This window comes from Nerophis lumbriciformis, linkage group LG13 (assembly GCF_033978685.3).
Source record: "Nerophis lumbriciformis linkage group LG13, RoL_Nlum_v2.1, whole genome shotgun sequence".
In the NCBI taxonomy this organism is placed as follows: domain Eukaryota; kingdom Metazoa; phylum Chordata; class Actinopteri; order Syngnathiformes; family Syngnathidae; genus Nerophis; species Nerophis lumbriciformis.
In genome coordinates, this window is record NC_084560.2 from 18,414,105 (window position 1) to 18,435,420 (window position 21,316).

General features: G+C 38.9%; 2 protein-coding genes across 7 annotated transcripts in view; one reads left to right on the forward strand and one right to left on the reverse strand.

Moving 5' to 3' along the window:
- The window catches only part of adam23b (ADAM metallopeptidase domain 23b), a 117,735-nt gene extending 116,104 nt beyond the window's left edge, over nt 1–1,631 (reverse strand). For all 5 annotated transcript variants that reach the window (XM_061971566.1, XM_061971567.1, XM_061971568.1 and 2 more), the window contains exon 1: nt 1,494–1,631. The gene's annotated coding sequence lies outside the window, so the exon portion shown is untranslated. The remainder of the gene's footprint in view (nt 1–1,493) is intronic.
- ino80da (INO80 complex subunit Da) lies at nt 1,396–18,807 on the forward strand. Of its 2 annotated transcripts, none has more exons than XM_061971565.2 (10): nt 1,396–1,590; nt 5,906–6,152; nt 6,243–6,973; nt 7,987–8,089; nt 8,174–8,398; nt 9,446–9,579; nt 9,709–9,842; nt 9,918–10,168; nt 10,249–10,406; nt 17,271–18,807. In XM_061971565.2, the coding sequence occupies exons 2-10, from the start codon at nt 5,935–5,937 to the stop codon at nt 18,230–18,232; spliced, it is 2,916 nt and encodes a 971-aa protein (XP_061827549.1). In that variant the 5' UTR covers nt 1,396–1,590; nt 5,906–5,934; the 3' UTR covers nt 18,233–18,807. The 2 variants fall into 2 exon arrangements, with proteins under 2 accessions (XP_061827549.1, XP_061827548.1); XM_061971564.1 differs by lacking the exon at nt 1,396–1,590 and adding an exon at nt 1,877–2,024.
- Nucleotides 18,808–21,316: the final 2,509 nt, after the last annotated feature.

Genomic DNA, 21,316 nt, shown 5'->3' on the forward strand with positions numbered 1-21,316 from the left:
GAGCCAGGTGGTCACATGACCTGACTTAAACAAGTTGAAAAACTTATTGGGGTGTTACCATTTAGTGGTCAATTGTACGGAATGTGTACTGTACTGTGCAATCTACTAATAAAAGTTCCAATCAATCAATCAATCAAAAGTGTGAAGGAAAAAAGATACTTTTTTATTCAACCGGACATCCCGTCAAAAGCCTAAAGACTGACCGCACATGAGGACGTTCCTGTCTTCACAATAAAAGTGCCGCTCCATCGCACCTGCGCTTTCAAAACAAGAGTCTCCGAAAGCCAAACAAGCTAGCAAGCTAAGGAGTTTGACGCCAATATATTTCTTGTAAAGTGTATAAAAACGAATATGGAAGCTGGACAAATAAGATGCCAAAAACCCACCACTTTCATGTGGTATTAGACAGAAAGGAGGAACTTTTCTTCTCCTCCATTTGAAAACGTGGACGTTATCAGCACTACTGTCTGATTACAATCAACGCAAGTCATCAGAATCAGGTAATACACCAACTTATATTCTTGTCTTCATGAAAGAAAGGAATCTATATGTTAAACATGCATGTATATTCATTAAAACACCTTTAACATGTAAACAAAAACAGCAAAATAAATACATATAAATTATATACTGTATATATCAATGTATATGTATGTATATATATATATATATATATATATATATATATATATACACATATATATATATATATATATATATATATATATATATATATATATATATATATATATATATATACATACATACATATATATATATATATATATATATATATATATATATATATATATATATATATATGATATGAGTGTGTATGTTACTCATCAGTTACTCAGTACTTGAGTAGTTTTTTCACAACATACTTTTTACTTTTACTCAAGTAAATATTTGGGTGACTACTCCTTACTTTTACTTGAGTAATAAATCTCTAAAGTAACAGTACTCTTACTTGAGTACAATTTCTGGCTACTCTACCCACCTCTGGTGGTGGCCCAGAATTTGGTACCACGCCCCTGCCCCTGATGTAGACTTTTAGTTTTGTTAGTGGAACAAATGTAAATTCAAACCATCTTTAATACACTTTCCTATCTGTTTGCATACACTTTTTGGAGCACACCGTATAATTATAAAAAAGGTATGGCGTTTGCATGTAGCTTTTATATTTCTAATATTCTATTTTCTCTCCTTCATATAATTTTTTTTTTTTTTTTAATAAATTAGTTTTCAGCAGAAACCCCTGTGACTCAGAATAATAATTTACTAATCTCTAAAAGAAATTCACAACTTCCAGAAGCTTGTTAAAACACAAATACAAGAAAGTCATACGTGCAGGAAGATAGAATTATCATTCAGATCATTTGCATTGAATCATTGCAGAAATACAATTAAGTGTTAATATTTTAGAAAAAAAAGTTACAAATGTATGTTATGCTGGGGTGCTATGGATGGAGCTGGCAGTTGTCTTTTGGTACCTGACACGTGGTCCATCATCAGTGCACAGCCGGTATGAATGTGGCAGCAGGGCAGATCTTGACACAGTCTCACCGAGATGAAGTAGCTGTGTTCCAGGTGGATATTTCACCCACACAACTTGGACCTCTCTTCTCCATGTGTCCTAAATGTAGAACATGGCAAAGACATTGTCACACTTTTTGTTGCACTTGTACACTGCGGTGTCTCCTGACAAAGTTGAATTTCCAATATGGTTGCAGAGGTTGTTGTTGTCGAGCGGGTTGTTGTCATGTCCCCGCAGTGCCTGTAGTGGTGCTGTGAGGGAGTCTGCTGTGGATCTGACAAAATCCTTACCAGGCAACCTACTGCTTATATTTTCATCGAGCGCTTATTTTACATGCATCCGAAAATGAAGCTACTCCGAGCCCAATGAAGACCGCTTTTGTTGTTCTATCGCGGATATCGATGCACGGATAGCCTAGCTGACCGTAATAGACATTTCGGCCGTCTATCTGGAGTGAAGACCGTGCAAGGGCCCTTAGCAGTTCAAGGTAAGCGAGACGCTCTGCAGCTCCGACCTCGATTTGTGTCGATGCCGTGTAGAGCAGCCTGCGGCCGGCGACGACAACCACTCGACGCCGCTGCCTGCTGAAGCTAAAAGGCCTCTTCCCCCCATTTTTATTTTTTTCACGAAATTATAGCATCTGTCTCACCTAATAAAACCACTGGGTTAAATGTATGTCTACATACTATTAAATATTGCTTAATGTGTCATTACGTTACCATATGAACTACTATTAATATATCGTATCTTATCCCAGGCCCTCGACTACAGGCCTAAGCGTCGCACGGGACCCTTTTGTTACTAATTGTTGGTCGTAAATATGTAAGCATTATACGCAAATAATTTAGGTGACTTGTTTTGAACGGTTTTAATGTTCATTTCGCGATTTACATAAATAACAAAAATGTATATAGACATTTAGTGGCGTCGCCGTTTGTAGAGGTTTCCGTTTCCTGGTTAGCTACCGCCTACAATTTCTGTTTTTAGCTTCCGTAGCTAGTTCGCTAACGGTTATGTTGAGTTTTCACATATAGTCTAGCGGTTAAGAAAATAACCGCTGCCAAAAGTAGGTGGATCAAAAATTGTCAATGAAGGCATGGGTTGCCGGCACACCCACTTACGTCCACTGCAACGCCAAATAAAGTTTCAAAAAGTGTTCATCGAACTACATGCTAATATTGACAGGCTAACTTCCCCTGTTTAGACCTTCCTATGGTGGCTGTAATGTGCTTTTGGTCAGCATATTCTAACCCGTCATTCCAATAGTTGTAACTATTAAATTATCAACAACAGCAGCAAAATTGCCTCAAATATGCGCCTTATGTGTATTTTGGAAGCAGAAGAACCCTACCGCTTGAAATACCGCTTGAAATACCTTAAAGCAGTGGTCCCCAACCTTTTTTACACCACGGACCGGTTTAATGTAGGCATTATTTTCAGGGACCGGCTTTCCACTTGTGATAAATACAATTCACTATAACGCTGAATTAGTGGGAACCCTGGGCTTGTTTCTTTGCAATGAAATGCTGATGCAAATCAGCCTTTGGCTACAATCTGTCACATTTATATTTGATATGTTCATTAATGTGCATTGTATCATGTCACAAAGTTATAACAAATGGCAACTTCCTATGAGGAGTTTTATTGTACATCTATAAACAAGCTCATTGGTGTGTCTAGTGCAGTGGTTCTCAACCTTTTTTCAGTGATGTACCCCCTGTGAACATTTTTTCAATTCAAGTACCCCCTAATCAGAACAAAGCATTTTTGGTTGAAAAAAAAGAGATAAAGAAGTAAAATACAGCACTATGTCATCAGTTTCTGATTTATTAAATTGTGTAACAGTGCAAAATATTGCTCATTTTCTTGAACTATTTGGAAAAAAAGATGTAAAAATAACTAAAAACTTGTTGAAAAATAAAGAAGTGATTCAATTATAAATAAAGATTTCCACACATAGAAGTAATCATCAACTTAAAGTGCCCTCTTTGGGGATTGTAATAGAGATCCATCTGGATTCATGAACTTAATTCTAAACATTTCTTCACAAAAAAAGAAATCTTTAACATCAATATTTATGGAACATGTCCACAAAAAATCTAGCTGTCAACACTGAATATTGCATTGTTGCATTTCTTTTCACAGTTCTTTTTGACAGACATTATAGTGAGAAACCTGACCTTGTGCTTCACTGAGTTTATTAACTTACATTCATATTTTGTTGAAGTATTATTCAATAAATATATTTATAAAGGATTTTTGAATTGTTGCTATTTTTAGAATATTTAAAAAAAATCTCATGTACCCCTTGGCATACCTTCAAGTACCGCCAGGGGTACGCGTACCCCCATTTGAGAACCACTGGTCTAGTGCACAGGTATCAAACTCAAGGCCCGCGGGCCACTTCTGGCCCTACATGTCATTTTATATGCCTGGAAATAATGTGTCAATAAAATACCTTATATTTTCTTTCTTACTAAAGGTATTAGGGGTTTTTTTCTAGTTTGACAGGGGAAAAAAAATAGTGTCCAATATTGCAACAAATATTATATTATCTAACTTTGTTGGTCGAAATCCAAATAAATACTTACATATCTGCTTAATTTATGGTTTGAAAGCAAGTTTTCCATCAAATTGTATACTATAAAAATGACCAATAGATTTTACTGTAAAATTTAGGGAGCATTTTACTGTAATTTGAACAAAAACGACCAATATTTGTTTTTTTACAGTAAAATTCTGTCGACTGAGCTGTCAGTTTTTTGTTTTGTTTTTTTTAAATCCACGGTTGATGATTTTATTGTAAAAAACTGGCAGCGGAGTTGCCAAAATAAAATTAAACAGCGGTACTGTATTTGTATTTACAGTAATATGTTGTAAAAATAATAATAATAAAATAACACCATATATTTTACAGTAAAAGTCTGGCAACTAAGCTGCCAGTTTTTTTCTGTAAAAACAGTGGTCAAATGCACAGATTTTTTTTACTCTTTACGTTAAAAAAAGTTTATTAATTCATTAATTATTTACTGTTACAAGCGGCCATTACTACGATGTGGCCCTCAATGAAAACAAGATTGACACCCCAGGTCTAGTGGGACAGGCCAAAGTTAAGTCAGAGAAAATGCAGTCCTTTATAAATTATTTAATGTTTCTCTACGGCCCGGTAGCAAATGCTTCGCGGACCGGTACCGGTCCCCGGACCGGTGGTTGGGGACCACTGCCTTAAAGTCAATGATGGTATGAATTTTGAGTTATTCGGTTATTTGTAGCCCAATGTTTATATTATCCAAACTACAAACACACACTTATTGATGGATGTGATGACAGGCTTGAGTTCAGCTGGCACTGCAATATTTTTTTGAAATTAATTAGTGTGTACTGTACTTGCAAACTTGTGCACTTAATGCAGCAAATTACTTTTGTCAGTTTATTTGTTTTGAATTTTATTAAATTTTATCTGAATTTAGTATTGCAAATAAATGTGTTATGAAAGCAACTTTCAGTACTAAATCGTATTCACTATACAGTCCAAACATGTTGTAACTAAATAATAGAGAACGTATGGATGGATGGTATAAAACTTTACAGCACTGTTGTCAAACTCAAGGCGCGTGGCCAAATCTGGCCCGCTTCATCATTCTAATGTGGCCCGCAATATCATTTTAATGTGTCTTGACACATCATTGCAATGTGTCCCGCCACACCATTTTATGTGGTCGGCTTTTTTTTTTTCGTGGCACGCCACATTTTATTGTGGCCTGTATGTCATGTTTTTTGTGGTTCATCACATTGTTTAATGTGGTCTCCATGTCATTTTACTGTGGCCCACCAAATCATTTTATGGGGCCTAACACATCATTTTTGTGGCCTGTGAAAGGCTTGAAATAAAGAAGCACTTTCTGGCTAAATGTATCTGTTCTTTTAATTTTTACAGACACATGCTGCAATTGCACATGCAATTGCATATGTTGTACACGTTAATATTATCTGATGTTCCAAGCATTTATTTTTTGGTTATCAAATATAAACACTTAAATATCTGCTTGCCATCTTGACTTAGGATTTCACAGCAAGTTATCCATCAATCTGTAAAACTCATATTAATCAAAAACAGTTGCATTTGCAAATTGTGTACAAGGCTATTGTACATTTATATTCATATATATATATATATATATATATATATATATATATATATATATATATATATATATTACATGCGGCATTCTAAAGGCAGCCATAATTGCGATGTGAACCTCAATAAAAATGTGTGCTTTACAGTCTAACCTGTTTATGCACACATGGTTATGTCCTCATTTTGAAGCATTAGTGATGTAATTCTTTCCTCTGACTTTATCCCATCAGCTGATGTTGTCAAGGACAAGAGTCACGTGATGTATGAAGGCAAACACATACACTTCTCAGAGGTGGACAATAAGCCCTTGTGCTCATACAGCCCAAAGCTCTGCAAACAACGCAGACTCAATGGATACGCATTCTGCATCCGCCACGTTCTGGAGGATAAGACAGCCCCCTTCAAGCAGTGTGAATATGTGGCCAAGTACAACAGTCAGCGGTGTACCAACCCCATCCCTAAATCAGAGGACCGCAGGTTTGTAAACCTCTTGTGTTGTGCGTGGTAGTCTTAATAATCACATGTAGTGGATGTTCGTACATTGACTGTGTACAATTGCTCTTCTAGGTACTGCAACAGCCACCTGCAGGTCCTTGGTTTCATCCCCAAGAAGGAACGCAAGAAGAAACATGACGCGTTGGAAGAAATGCGTACCCGGGCTCACCTGGAGTCAGTGGCTCTCAACATAACAGTGCCATCTTTACCTCTGAAAGTGTCCAACGGTCTAAACGAACTTCCACCATCACCACCCTACACGCGCCTCTTAGCCCTTTCCGATGGGGAAATCCTGGACCCATTTGCCTTTTACGAGGGTGACACAGACGGGGAAGACATAGGCCCCCCTCGGAAAAGCAACACAATCAAGAAGAAACTACAGAGCCGGCTGGTGCTGAACCAGAAATTCTGCCAGGACATTGACCGTTTCCACACACCCTCTGAGCACTTTAGTCCCTCCCCCGTACCCCGCGCCCACCCTCCGTCGCCCCTCAACACGCACCCCTCACGGCAGCAGTCAGGTCTTCTCCAGGTGCCCCAGCAGCAGGGTCTATTATGCAATCCACCACCACCTCAGACGGTCAACTTTTTGCCTCCTGGGACACCTGCTAATGCAACACTCAGTCCGGCGCACCCTCCGGGGCCATCACTCAGCAGGAAAACACTTTTTGCTTCCAATCACGTGGTTGTCATGCGGCCCGCCTCCTACTCGCCTTCGGCTCGCTGTCTGGCCCGGTTGCAACATCTGGTGCAGCTTTGTGCCAAGAGACACCAGGAATATGGGCACCTCTTTCCACATTTAGGTGATTCATTGTCATTTATCCGGCACCACAGTGGCAATGGGCAGTACGAGCCATTTATTAGCCATTTGTATAGCAGAGGTATAATAAAAAATACATCACAATGATCAAAATAGTATATTTCACAATGTGATTATTTGTTCAAAATCATTAATCACATTTGTTTATTCTTTAATTTTGTTTTGTTCTTAAACTCCCTTTTGAGCTTCAGCTTTACAGATACCAAGTCTGCTCTGCCAGCAGTACAGTTGTCCCCTGTGTATTGTGGGTAATTGGTTCCGAACATGACCGCGATGAAAGTTGGAATCATTAATTATAGATATAATATTTTCATAATTTGAGGATAAAAAACATAACCTTCTAAATTCGATTTTCAACATTGTGAGAGCCTTCTAGATGTGAACTAACATTCTTTAGTCACCTTACACTCCGTGGCCACGGTACTCAACAGTGCGTTGTGACTAGTTTGGTCTCTTCGAGTGGCCAATACTACTGTAGTGCTGAGTGATTGTTATGCTCGAAATACTTGATTTAAGCCAAAGACGTTGTGGAATATTCTTTAAAAAGCAAATCACAAATAAATCAGATGTGGGAAATAATGACTATTAGTAATTTGTAAATTTTTACAGTAAAGTTATAACAGATAAATCACAATGATCCAAACATATATTTCCCAATATAATTACAATATTGTTTCAATATCTTTCATAATTTTTATTTGTTCTCTAATTTTGGGGGGGTTGCTCTTAAATTCTATTTTGAGCAACAGCTTTACAGATACCATGTCTGGTCTGCCAGCTGTATCAGTCATATTACAGGTAGTTGAAGCCACCTAGAGGTGTCACATTTTAAGGAAAAACAAAAAGGAAGCATCCATGAGGTGCAGCATTTTCAAGTGGTGGATTATTTGGCCTGTCGTCTTAATAGAGTGGAGGCTACAGTCTGAGGAAATGCAGTATTTAAAGAGATTTTGGCTAGCTGGGATGTATGAGCTTTTACTAACGGCTCTCTTACAGGATTGGACTGGTCGGAAGACAGTGCGGATGACGACGAGGACGATGAAGAAGATGAAGCAGAAAGATTCCTTCCTGGCCTGAGCTCTTGGAGACCGCAGAATGGGTCAGCAAGCCAAAAAATGTACACGAACGCAAATCCACTGAAACTCTTTATTCATGGCGACAAATGATTGTCTCCCCAAACTAGGCTGGAGGACGACGTGGGCTCCTCTCGTAGAACGCGGATATTGCGGCTTTGCTCATATCTGCAACAGAAGTACAAGCACATGTGCAGGCAGGAGAGGGCGAGTATCCGCCAGAAGAGATACCGTTATGCCTTCCGCAAAGCCTTGCTGCACGCTGCCAGCAAAAACCCAGACTGTGCCGGACAGCTGGTCCAGGAGTTACACAGTTTCTCTCAAAGTACATCAAGGTAACCAAGTGGAATTGTTTGTTTTGTTTGTAGTTTTCTATTGGAACAGAATTATTTTTAAACATCTGTGCATTATGACCATTTGTTTTGCACAGTGTGCACACCATTATCTGCCTCTATAATATAATTTACACAATATCATTTTTTTCTTGATTCAACATACTTTCTGATTTTGTTTTTCTGAAAATGATCGGCTGGTGAGCTGCTTTCTTGCCTCGGAGCTCGTGAAAGTTTATTCTAGATCATAAATCATGCCTCTCACTTTGACAGTAGAAGGATGAGGACATAATCAGACAAATTGGTCAACTTTGGCATCTAATTTAGACTCGGAAATTGCGAGAAAGACACAAAAGGACGCTTGGCTCCAACCCCCTTTTTTTTGGATTTGTGTGGTCTCTATATCCTACTGTAAAAATAATACAAATCACTCTTTTTCTGTGAAATAAATAAATGCATTATGTTGCTGTGATATGTATTTCCCCATATTTCTGCACAATAATTGAAATCAGGTAGAATAATTGAGCAATATAACATTCTCATTGTGTTGTACGGGAAACTGTATTTAACCTTGTTCAAAATAAATAAGCTTTTAGATACCTCATTTTTCACATGCAATATATGAGCTTTCCATGCAATGTCAATATAAGATAATATAATATATGGCAACATACAATGTCAATATAAGATAAGCAATATATGAGCTTTCCATGTCAACTTTTCATCTAAGATGACCCCAAGAAATCTGATTTCAGACACCTCAATTTTCACATTGTTTATGGATAAACTAGCATCTTCTTTTATTACTGAATACCATAAATGTAGTCTTTTCCAAATTTAAAGATAATTTATATACATCAAACCACAATTTTAGTTTAACCATCTCCTCTTCAATATTATCAACTAAGATTTTCAAGTCATCTCCTGAATAGTATACATTTGTATCGTCTGCGAATAATACGTACTGTAAAATTTTCGATTAAATAAATGTTGTCCATGTGCGCGTGTCAGGATATTTTTATGTTATTGACTGTATGTGTGCTTGTTTAGCGCTGGATCAGAACATCAGCAAGGTGGATGTCCTCCAAGACAGCAGAGCACAGACACGGGGACGTGTACCGGCAGCACAAAAGGCCAAGCCTGCAACAACAGAGCGCTGCCCTTCACCAAACACTGTTTTCAACGTATCCTTTGATTGTTGATTAGTCGCTTGATGAACGTGTGGTGTGCTCCAGTTTAACTGCACGCCACATGCTGGAACATCCTTACCACAAAATCTCCCTCCCTTACTTCCCCTTGACTGTTATCTTCAGACATTCTGTTGAATCGCTCCCAGCAGCTGTTTGCCAGCTGCACAGCCAAATTCGCAGATGGTCAGCAGTGCTCCATTCCTGTGTTCGATATCACACACCAGACACCTCTCTGCGAAGAGCATGCCAAAAAGATGGTGCGTTCAAAATCCGTCTTTGATGGCTAAGATTGTCGAGCAGATCTTTGTATTTACTCTGAATTGTCTACCCAGGATAACTTCCTACGCGGGGACGGCAATCGGCGGGTGCAACATCACCACCACCACCACCACCTTCATCATCACCACCACCAGCAGCAGCAGCGTAAACCACGCAAAAAGACCAAACCACCGGCGCTCACCAAAAAACACAAGAAGAGGCGAGTGCCGAGGAGGCCTCAAAAGCCTATTCCTCCCGCGCTGCCTCAAGGGAACCTGGGAATGCCGTCGATGAGCCTCGCCATGTCTTCACAGGCCAGCATCAGGTCTGCTCGATGTAGAACATTCCGCAATACCTTGATGCGTTGGCGTGTGTGCCGTGTAACACCCACGTCTTGTTTGGCAGGAGCCCCTCGACTCCGGAACTGAGTGCGGACGAGCTCCCCGATGATATCACCAATGAGATGGAAGACATTCCAAACGACCTGGAGCTAAACCAGGAGGATTTTTCTGATGTCCTACCGCGGCTACCGGATGATCTTCAGGACTTTGACTTGTTTGAAGGTTGTCTACTAGTTTTTGTTCAAGTTGAACAAAATCTGTTTTCTTTTCTTAAAGTAGTCCGGTTCAATTTGGGATGTTGGTAAGGTGTGATCAGTACCTACCACTTAAAAGGGGCTGCTCATAGTTACATCTGTCAAAACAAAAAAAATGACACCACCACCAGCTAGCATATGTTACCGTTAGTGGTATGGCTGCACGATTAATAAACATCAAATCGACATAGTGTTTTAATTAGTGCCATAAATAACCGCAAGAGCCTGAGTGGTTGTGTGTGTTTTTCCCCGCCGTCCTCGGCATTTGATAGACAGCCTTGTTCCCCAATCAAAATTGTTGAGGCTCGCATTTGTCTCTTGTCTCACTTTATGCATCTCTCTCAGCACCTGAGCGCGTTTATTTACCAGTAGAATTAACTTTACTAAGAGCGGCAGCTTTACACACACACACAAAGGGCACAGACAGCGTTCCTACTCGCAAATCGCTCGTGAGAAGTGCAGCAAAGTAAAAAAAATCAAAAATTAGGAGGTAAAAAAATATGATTACAAAGCCAAATGTCCCATTGTGGTAATAGTTCAGCTTTAAATCAGATGGGCAATATGAGCCCATCAACAGGGATAAAGAAAAAGAATGCCGTGATTACTTGATTGCAACAGAAAAAAAGACAACATCTGACTTATTTCTATCTGGGAGAAAATGCATTAAGATTTTCAATATCACTCAATCAATCAATCAATGTTTACTTATATAGCCCTAAATCACGAGTGTCTCAAAGGGCTGCACAAGCCACAACGACATCCTCGGCTCAGATCCCACATCAGGGCAAGGAAAAACTCAACCCAATGGGACAATGAGAAACCTTGGAGGGGGGACGCCCCCCTTGGGTGACCGGTGCAATGGACGTCTAGTGGATCTAACATAATATCGTGAGAGTCCAGTCCATAGTGGATCTAACATAATAGTGTGAGTCCAGTCCATAGTGGATCTAACATAATAGTGTGAGAGTCCAGTCCATAGTGGATCTAACATAATAGTGTGAGAGTCCAGTCCATAGTGGATCTAACGTAATAGTGTGAGAGTCCAGTCCATAGTGGATCTAACGTAATAGTGTGAGAGTCCAGTCCATAGTGGATCTAACGTAATAGTGTGAGAGTCCAGTCCATAGTGGATCTAACGTAATAGTGTGAGAGTCCAGTCCATAGTGGATCTAACATAATAGTGTGAGAGTCCAGTCCATAGTGGATCTAACATAATAGTGTGAGAGTCCAGTCCATAGTGGATCTAACGTAATAGTGTGAGAGTCCAGTCCATAGTGAATCTAACATAATAGTGTGAGAGTCCAGTCCATAGTGGATCTAACATAATAGTGTGAGAGTCCAATCCATAGTGGATCTAACATAATAGTGTGAGCCCAGTCCATAGTGGATCTAACATAATATTGTGAGAGTCCAGTCCATAGTGGATCTAACATAATAGTGTAAGAGTCCAGTCCATAGTTTATCTAACATAATATTGTGAGAGTCCAGTCCATAGTGGATCTAACATAATAGTGTGAGAGTCCAGTCCATAGTGGATCTAGTTAATAATGTGAGAGTCCAGTCCATAGTGGATCTAACATAATAGTGTAAGAGTCCAGTCCTTAGTGGATCTAACATAATATTGTGAGAGTCCAGTCCATAGTGAATCTAACATAATAGTGTGAGAGTCCAGTCCATAGTGGATCTAACGTAATAGTGTGAGAGTCCAGTCCATAGTGGATCTAACGTAATAGTGTGAGAGTCCAGTCCATAGTGGATCTAACATAATATTGTGAGAGTCCAGTCCATAGTGGATCTAACATAATAGTGTGAGAGTCCAGTCCATAGTGGATCTAACATACTAGTGAGAGTCCAGTCCATAGTGGATCTAACATAATAGTGTGAGAGTCCAGTCCATAGTGGATCTAACATAATAGTGTGAGAGTCCAGTCCATAGTGGATCTAACATAATAGTGTGAGTGTCCAGTCCATAGTGGATCTAACATAATAGTGTGAGAGTCCAGTCCATAGTGGATCTAACATAATAGTGTGAGCCCAGTCCATAGTTGATCTAACATAATATTGTGAGAGTCCAGTCCATAGTGGATCTAACATAATAGTGCGAGAGTCCAGTTCATAGTGGATCTAACATAATAGTGTGAGAGTCCAGTTCATAGTGGATCTAACATAATATTGTGAGAGTCCAGTCCATAGTGGATCTAACATAATATTGTGAGAGTCCAGTCCATAGTGGATCTAACATAATAGTGTGAGAGTCCAGTTCATAGTGGATCTAACATAATAGTGTGAGAGTCCAGTTCATAGTGGATCTAACATAATATTGTGAGAGTCCAGTCCATAGTGGATCTAACATAATATTGTGAGAGTCCAGTCCATAGTGGATCTAACATAATATTGTGAGAGTCCAGTCCATAGTGGATCTAACATAATAGTGTGAGAGTCCAGTTCATAGTGGATCTAACATAATAGTGTGAGAGTCCAGTTCATAGTGGATCTAACATAATATTGTGAGAGTCCAGTCCATAGTGGATCTAACATAATATTGTGAGAGTCCAGTCCATAGTGGATCTAACATACTAGTGAGAGTCCAGTCCATAGTGGATCTAACATAATAGTGTGAGAGTCCAGTCCATAGTGGATCTAACATACTAGTGAGAGTCCAGTCCATAGTGGATCTAACATAATAGTGTGAGAGTCCAGTCCATAGTGGATCTAACATAATAGTGTGAGAGTCCAGTCCATAGTGGATCTAACATAATAGTGTGAGTGTCCAGTCCATAGTGGATCTAACATAATAGTGTGAGAGTCCAGTCCATAGTGGATCTAACATAATAGTGTGAGCCCAGTCCATAGTTGATCTAACATAATATTGTGAGAGTCCAGTCCATAGTGGATCTAACATAATAGTGCGAGAGTCCAGTTCATAGTGGATCTAACATAATAGTGTGAGAGTCCAGTTCATAGTGGATCTAACATAATATTGTGAGAGTCCAGTCCATAGTGGATCTAACATAATATTGTGAGAGTCCAGTCCATAGTGGATCTAACATAATAGTGTGAGAGTCCAGTCCATAGTGGATCTAACATAATAGTGTGAGAGTCCAGTTCATAGTGGATCTAACATAATATTGTGAGAGTCCAGTCCATAGTGGATCTAACATAATATTGTGAGAGTCCAGTCCATAGTGGATCTAACATAATATTGTGAGAGTCCAGTCCATAGTGGATCTAACATAATAGTGTGAGAGTCCAGTTCATAGTGGATCTAACATAATAGTGTGAGAGTCCAGTTCATAGTGGATCTAACATAATATTGTGAGAGTCCAGTCCATAGTGGATCTAACATAATATTGTGAGAGTCCAGTCCATAGTGGATCTAACATACTAGTGAGAGTCCAGTCCATAGTGGATCTAACATAATAGTGTGAGAGTCCAGTCCATAGTGGATCTAACAATACATATTTAAGTTACCGGTATATTTTTGCTTACAGAAATGAGTTATTTTTGTTTAGTTTTTTTTATTTGGGATAACAAAGTCATTTATCTTCCAATTACAGTACAATGGTAAACAATACTACAGTAATGGGAAATAGGTTGATACCATTTTAAATGGTTACATTAATTATTATTATATGTTGTGAATACATTACATTACAATCACTGTATAGTTTTATTTCTTCCGTTCAAGAGCATGATGTGGACAAAAGTTTGTCTGCATAAAGCCAAATATTTTTAAAAATAAATTATTACATATTGTTCTAATGTGTGGCACTTTCAGACAAGAATATGTTGATTGACAGTCTAAAAGTCACTCGTTCACTCGTTATTTTCGCAGTTTTATGTATAAAATATAAAAATTGCAAATCGAATCACAATTGCAGTTTTAGAGAAATTGTTTTTTTCCTCAAAACCGTGCAGCCCGAATTAGTGGTTTTACACAACATAAACATGTTTAAAATGTCTATTGTTTCCACAATTACTACTTATATTAAATAGAAAAAACACGCCGGCCTGAGGAATTTGTTTGGCGTTCAGATTTGTCGCTTATCGCTGTCTTGCCACACACAGGGAGTACACCAACAAAAGTAGTGCAAGACAAGCAATTTGCATTCATGTTGTTGTTACAATGTACTATACATTTAATGATAACTACAGTATTTATCCAGTTGCTGTCATTAGCCAACAACACACAAAGCTAACCACATGTTGTCAAAACATCCTAAAAGCCTTGATGAACAATGTTTGAAATACATTGGAAAGTTAAGTAGCAAACAGCCCCTTTAAGACCCGCTTCCATGGTTTCAGTTTTTATCGAGAAGGGTTCCAAATATCAAACTCTACCCCCTTTTTTTGCAGTATCATTTGTAGCAGTGCGCCATCGCTCGTGTGGAACCAAACTAAACACGCTGCTTTGGACCCGCAAAAAAATCTGCCATTACCTGTTAACCCTCGCTCATAAACACAATATAATGGGACTTTCTGTCAATGTCGCTTCCAACACGAGATGGCATATTGTGCCTGATCTGTCAGAGAATAAGAAGACGTAGCAGTAGGGATCAGATTGGCCTTTTCAGGAAAATATGACTAGTGACAAATGTAACAACTTTTTCTGCTTTTTTGACACTTTTGTAGACTAACATGAAATCACTCATTAATATTCATCATAAATAACAAATTGCAAAAGTTTTTATAGTTTGATTGCCAGTGGTTCTTAACCTTTTTGACCTCGGGCCCAATGTATCCACTACAAATATTAACACTGAATTAGTGATCTTACTTTTAAGTAGTATTCAATAATTACTGTATTTTTCGGAGTATAAGTCGCACCGGCCGAAAATGCATAATAAAGAAGGAAAAAAAACATATATATAAGTCGCACTGGAGTATAAGTCGCATTTTTGGGGGAAGTTTATTTGATAAAACCCAACACCAAGAATAGACATTTGAAAGGCAATTTAAAATAAATAAAGAATAGTGAACAACAGGCTGAATAAGTGTACGTTATATGAGGCATAAATAACCAACTGAGAAGGTGCCTGGTATGTTAACGTAACATATTATGGTAAGAGTCATTCAAATAACTATAACATATAGAACATGCTATACGTTTACCAAACAATCTGTCACTCCTAATCGCTAAATCCCATGAAATCTTATACGTCTAGTCTCTTACGTGAGTGAGCTAAATAATATTATTTGATATTTTACGGTAATGTGTTAATAATTTCACACATAAGTCGCTCCTGAGTATAAGTCGCACCCCCGGCCAAACTATGAAAAAAACTGCGACTTATAGTCCGAAAAATACGGTATATCTAACCTACTTGCAGTTTAACAGGATACATTTACGCAGTGCTATAATAAAGCAATTCTAACAAAATTAATGATAACACATACATTTCTTAAATAAACTGTCAATGAAATGTAAGTGGAAGTGAAAATATAACTTCACCACTTTAGTCCTATTTTATGCGCTGAAGAAACTTTTCAGACTTTAGAATCAGACGATTGTTTGTTTGAGATTGCCATTACTGCTACAAGTGGTGGAAAAGTGTATTGCAACTGAGTACCGCTGCGGCTCATACAGACCACAGCTGAGAAATAACAGTCCTCTAGGGGGCGCTCAACAATGAGCCCTGGCCCTGTAGTGTTGCTGCTGGGCCCCCCTTCACATCTAAAAGCAATCATTCATGGCTCATTTATTGCTTTGTGCAGACTTCTTCTTAGAAATCTCTGACCTCACTGGCCGTTGTGCGACTAAGCGGCTCGCCACACACACACACACACACACACATTCTTGTATTTGATACCTTCTGGAGACCTCCGAAAAATACCTACACTAGTATTATGATAAAAGTCGGAATTTTACTCGACGCAAGTTCAGTTTTTCTTTGCACCTGTCGATGTTTACTTTTGCATGCACATCAAATCATCAAAAATTCTCTTTTCATAAAATTGCCAAAACTTTAAGCTTTTCTTGTAAAATTGCCACTCTTATTGAGTAAAATTCCAACGTTTGTCATACGATTGCACAAATGTTCAGTTTTTCTTGTAAAATGTTGACTTTTGTCGAGTAAAATTACGACTTCATAGAATATGTTCAGTTTTTCTTGTAAAATTTTGTCACAATTTTACAAGAAAAGCTTAAAGTTTTGGCAATTTTATGAAAAGAGTCATAATTTAACTCGACAAAAGTCTAACTTTTACAAGAAAAACGGAACATTTGTGCAATCGTATGACAAAAGTTGGAGTTTTACTCAATAACAGTCGCAATTTTACAAGAAAAGCTTAAAATTTTGGCAATTTTATGAAAAGAGTCATAATTTTACTCGACAAAAGTCACAATTTCATAAGAAAACTCAAATGTTGGCAATATTGTAATGATAATCGGAATTTTACTTGGCAAAATGATGACAGTCAGCTGGTGGGTTTTTTCGGGGATGAATAGAGAAGTCCTTCTGTAGCCTTTGCACCTGTCAATATTTACTTTTGCATGCACATTAAATCATCAAAAATTCCTGACTTTGGAGCAATGTTCACGGACTCTAGTATTTGGCTCTCTTATTAGATGCAAGGGTTTTCCGTATTGGGACCATGATTCGGGTCCTAACTTGGTTCGCCGGTCCTCATATGGAAGGTACTTTTCCTTGTTGATGTCTCAAGAAGGGTAGAAACACAAGAACACATCTAAAAGCAATCATTCATGGTGGCTGGCCCACATCTAATTTGCATAGTTGGGTATGAGGTGTTAAACATACGTTTAAAGACACATTTTTGTGTGATTAAATGAGTTCACATCCCAAACTGAAGTGAAGTGCTTGCATGTGTGCAGGTAAGAATGGCGACCTGCTGCCCACCACAGAAGAAGCAGAGGAGCTGGTGCGAGCCCTGCAGGCCATGGGGTCCTACCCGGATTCCTTGGTGTGCCTGACCTCCATAGGAGACCTAGCCCCCTCAGAAGGCATGGACCATCGAGCCATGGCGGTCTTTCCCTGTGCCGTGCAGCCGGGGGGCATGGGGGACATCCTCACCGGCCGCATCCCCACGGAGAACTTTCCTAACCTGGAGTTGGAGGACAATCTCCTGCAGTCAGCAGGGGGCCACTTCCCTCCTTCGCCGCCATCGCAGCCCACCGACCTGCCCCGGACGTCGGCAGCGAGCCGCTGCGCCGCCTCGCTGAACGCTCAGTCGGCGACAGCGCGGACATTTGCTCGCGCGCACCCTCCCCACATCAAGTCGGACTCCATGACGTCGCCCCCGCGAGGCGGGCACTACGGCGAGCACGTGCCAACCTCGTACGGCAACCAAATGCATTCGCCGCACGCCAGCCCCTTCCACACAGACGCCCCGCTCCTGCTGGAGGTCCCGCGTTCATCTTGGAACAACCTCCCCCTCGCCGACCCCACGCAGTTCGGGAACCTCATGGGCCCGGAGAGTCATCTCATATCCACGTCCCTCTCCACCCCCCCCGCCGCCACACACTCGGTGACGCCCATGGCCGCGCTCTCCGCCATGCCTCAGAGCGGCCTGACGGGCTTAACCGCGCTGCCATTGCCGCCGCCGTCGTCCGCGCTCCCCCTCTCCTCGCACGACCCCCTGGCGTCCCTGCAGCCCAAGCTGCAGCTCCCCCAGTTCAGCGCCGCCTTCGGCCACCAGCTGACGTCCCACAGCGGCATCCCCAACGACGTGCAGCCCAGCCACAGCTCCACAGCGCCCCCCACTGGCTTCTCCATCATTAGTGCCACCACTGCAAGTGCCAACGGCGCGTCGACACCTTTCACGCAGAGCAACTGAGCGCAGACTCGCCCCACCCAAGTTTTTTTTTCTCCCCCACTTCCACGGTAACGGTGAGCGATTTGATCATGACTTTGCACAACCTCATCACCATTTTCTGTTATCAGCCAGATGATGCCTTGTGGTTCTGGCAGTGGCAAAGGAGGGTGCAACTTCAACCCACAACCCCAATACTCTTTTATTCCCTCAGCATCAGCACCACATCTTTTAGTTTGTTGCTCGTCTCACCAAAATACTTTTTAAACTCTTTTTATATTGTGTATGTATGCTGTATATGTGCTCATTTATTGCTTTGTGCAGACTTCTTCTTAGAAATCTCTGACCTCACTGGCGGTTGTGCGACTAAGCGGCTCGCCACACACACACACACACACACACACACACACACACACACACACTCTTGTATTTGCTACCTTCTTGAGACCTCCGAAAAATACCTACCTCTAGTATTATGATAAAAGTCGTAATTTTACTGGACACAAGTTTAGTTTTTCTTGTAAAATTTTGACTTTTGTCGAGTAAAATTACGACTCTTTCCATAAAATTGCCAAAACTTTAAGCTTTTCTTGTAAAATTGCGACTGTTATTGTGTAAAACTCCAACTTTTGTCATACGATTGCACAAATGTTCAGTTTTTCTTGTAAAATGTTGACATTTGTGCAATCGTATGACAAAAGTTGGAATTTTACTCAATAACAGTCGCAATTTTACAAGAAAGGCTTAAAATTTTGGCAATTTTATGAAAAGTGTCGTAATTTTACTCGACAAGTCTTTTTGAAACCTCCGAAAAATACCTACCTCTTCTAGTATTATGATAAAAGTCGTAATTTTACTCGACGCAAGTTCAGTTTTTCTTGTAAAATTGTGACTTTTGTAGAATATACGACTTTTTATAAAATTGCCAAAACTTTAAGCTTTTCTTGTAAAATTGCGACTGTTATTGAGTAAAATTCCAACATTTGTCATACGATTGCACAAATGTTCAGTTTTTCTTGTAAAATTTAGACTTTTGTCGAGTTAAATTATGACTCTTTTCATAAAATTGCCAAAACTTTAAGCTTTTCTTGTAAAATTGCGACTGCTATTGAGTAAATAACAGTGGCAATTTTACAAGAAAAGCTTAAAGTTTTGGCAATTTTATGAAAAGAGTTGTAAACTCGACAAAAGTTTGTCAAACGATTGCACAAATGTTCAGTTTTTCTTGTAAAATTGTTACTTTTGTCGAGTAAAATTACGACTTCATAAAAATGTTCAGTTTTTCCTGTAACATTTTGACATTTGTGCAATCGTATGACAAAAGTTGGAATTTTACTCAATAGCAGTCGCAATTTTACAAGAAAGGCTTAAAATTTTGGCAATTTTATGAAAAGAGTCGTAATTTTACTTGACAAAAGTAAAACATTTACAAGAAAAACTGAACATTTGTGCAATCGTATGACAAAAGTTGGAATTTTACTCAATAACACTCGCAATTTTACAAGAAAAGCTTAAAGTTTTGGCAATTAAATGAAAAGAGTCGTAATTTTACTCGACCAGTCTTCTTGAGACCTCCGAAAAATACCTACCTCTAGTATTATGATAAAAGTCGTAATTTTACTCGACGCAAGTTCAGTTTTTCTTGTAAAATTGTGACTTTTGTCGAGTTTAGGACTCTTCATAAAATTGCCAAAACTTTAAGTTTTTCTTGTAAAATTGCCACTCTTATTGAGTAAAATTCCGTTTGTCATTCGATTGCACAAATGTTAAGTTTTTCTTGTAAAATTTTGACTTCATAAAAATGTTCAGTTTTTCTTGTAAAATTTTGACATTTGTGCAATCGTATGACAAAAGTTGGAATTTTACTCAAGAGCAGTCGCAATTTTACAAGAAAAGCTTAAAGTTTTGGCAATTTTATGAAAAGAGTCATAATTTAACTCGACAAAAGTCTAAATTTTTCAAGAAAAAATGAACATTTGTGCAATTGTATGACAAAAGTTGGAATTTTACTCAATAACAGTCACAATTTTACAAGAAAAGCTTAAAATTTGGGCAATTTAATGAAAATAGTCGCAATTTTACTCGACAAGTCTTCTTGAGACCTCCGAAAAATACCTACCTCTAGTATTATGATAAAAGTCGTAATTTTAATCGATGCAAGTTCAGTTTTTCTTGTAAAATTGTGACTTTTGTCGAGTTTACGACTCTTTTCATAAAATTGCCAAAACTTTAAAGCTTTTCTTGTAAAATTGCCACTGTTATTGAGTAAAATTCCAACGTTTGTCATACGATTGCACAAATGTTCAGTTTTTCTTGTAAAATGTTGACTTTTGTCGAGTAAAATTACGACTTCATAAAAAATGTTCAGTTTTTCTTGTAAAATTTTTAAATTTGTGCAATCATATGACAATAGCAGTCGCAATTTTACAAGAAAAGCTTAAAGTTTTGGCAATTTTATGAAAAGAGTCATAATTTAACTCGACAAAAGTCTAAATTTTACAAGAAAAACGGAACATTTGTGAAATCGTATGACAAAAGTTGGAGTTTTACTCAATAACAGTCGCAATTTTATGAAAAGAGTCATAATTTTACTCGACAAAAGTCACAATTTCATAAGAAAACTCAAATTTTGGCAATATTGTAATGATAATCGGAATTTTACTTGGCAAAATGATGACAATAGTCAGCTGGCGGGTTTTTTCGGGGATGAATAGAGAAGTCCTTCTTTAGCCTTTGCATCTGTCAATATTTACTTTTGCATACACATTAAATCATCAAAAATTCCTGACTTTGGAGCAATGTTCACGGACTCTAGTATTTGGCTCTCTTATTAGATGCTATGGTTTTCCGTATTGGGACCATGATTCGGGTCCTAACTTGGTTCACCGGTCCTCATATGGAAGGTACTTTTCCTTGTTGATGTCTCAAGAAGGGTAGAAATACAAGAACACAAACACACACACATTCTTGTATTTTCTACCTTCTTGAGACCTCCGAAAAATACCTACCTCTAGTATTATGATAAAAGTCGTAATTTTACTCGACGCAGGTCAAAATTTTACAAGAAAAACTGAACATTTGTGCAATCGTATGACAAAAGTTGGAATT

Bases quoted from the DNA above. Each gene is read 5' to 3' on its own strand.
- ino80da (XM_061971565.2), top strand. From the start codon at position 5,935: ATGTATGAAGGCAAACACATACACTTCTCAGAGGTGGACAATAAGCCC. The intron at 6,153-6,242 runs GTTTGTAAACCT...TTGCTCTTCTAG, and splicing joins CCTAAATCAGAGGACCGCAG to GTACTGCAACAGCCACCTGC. The intron at 8,090-8,173 runs GTCAGCAAGCCA...TCCCCAAACTAG, and splicing joins TCTTGGAGACCGCAGAATGG to GCTGGAGGACGACGTGGGCT.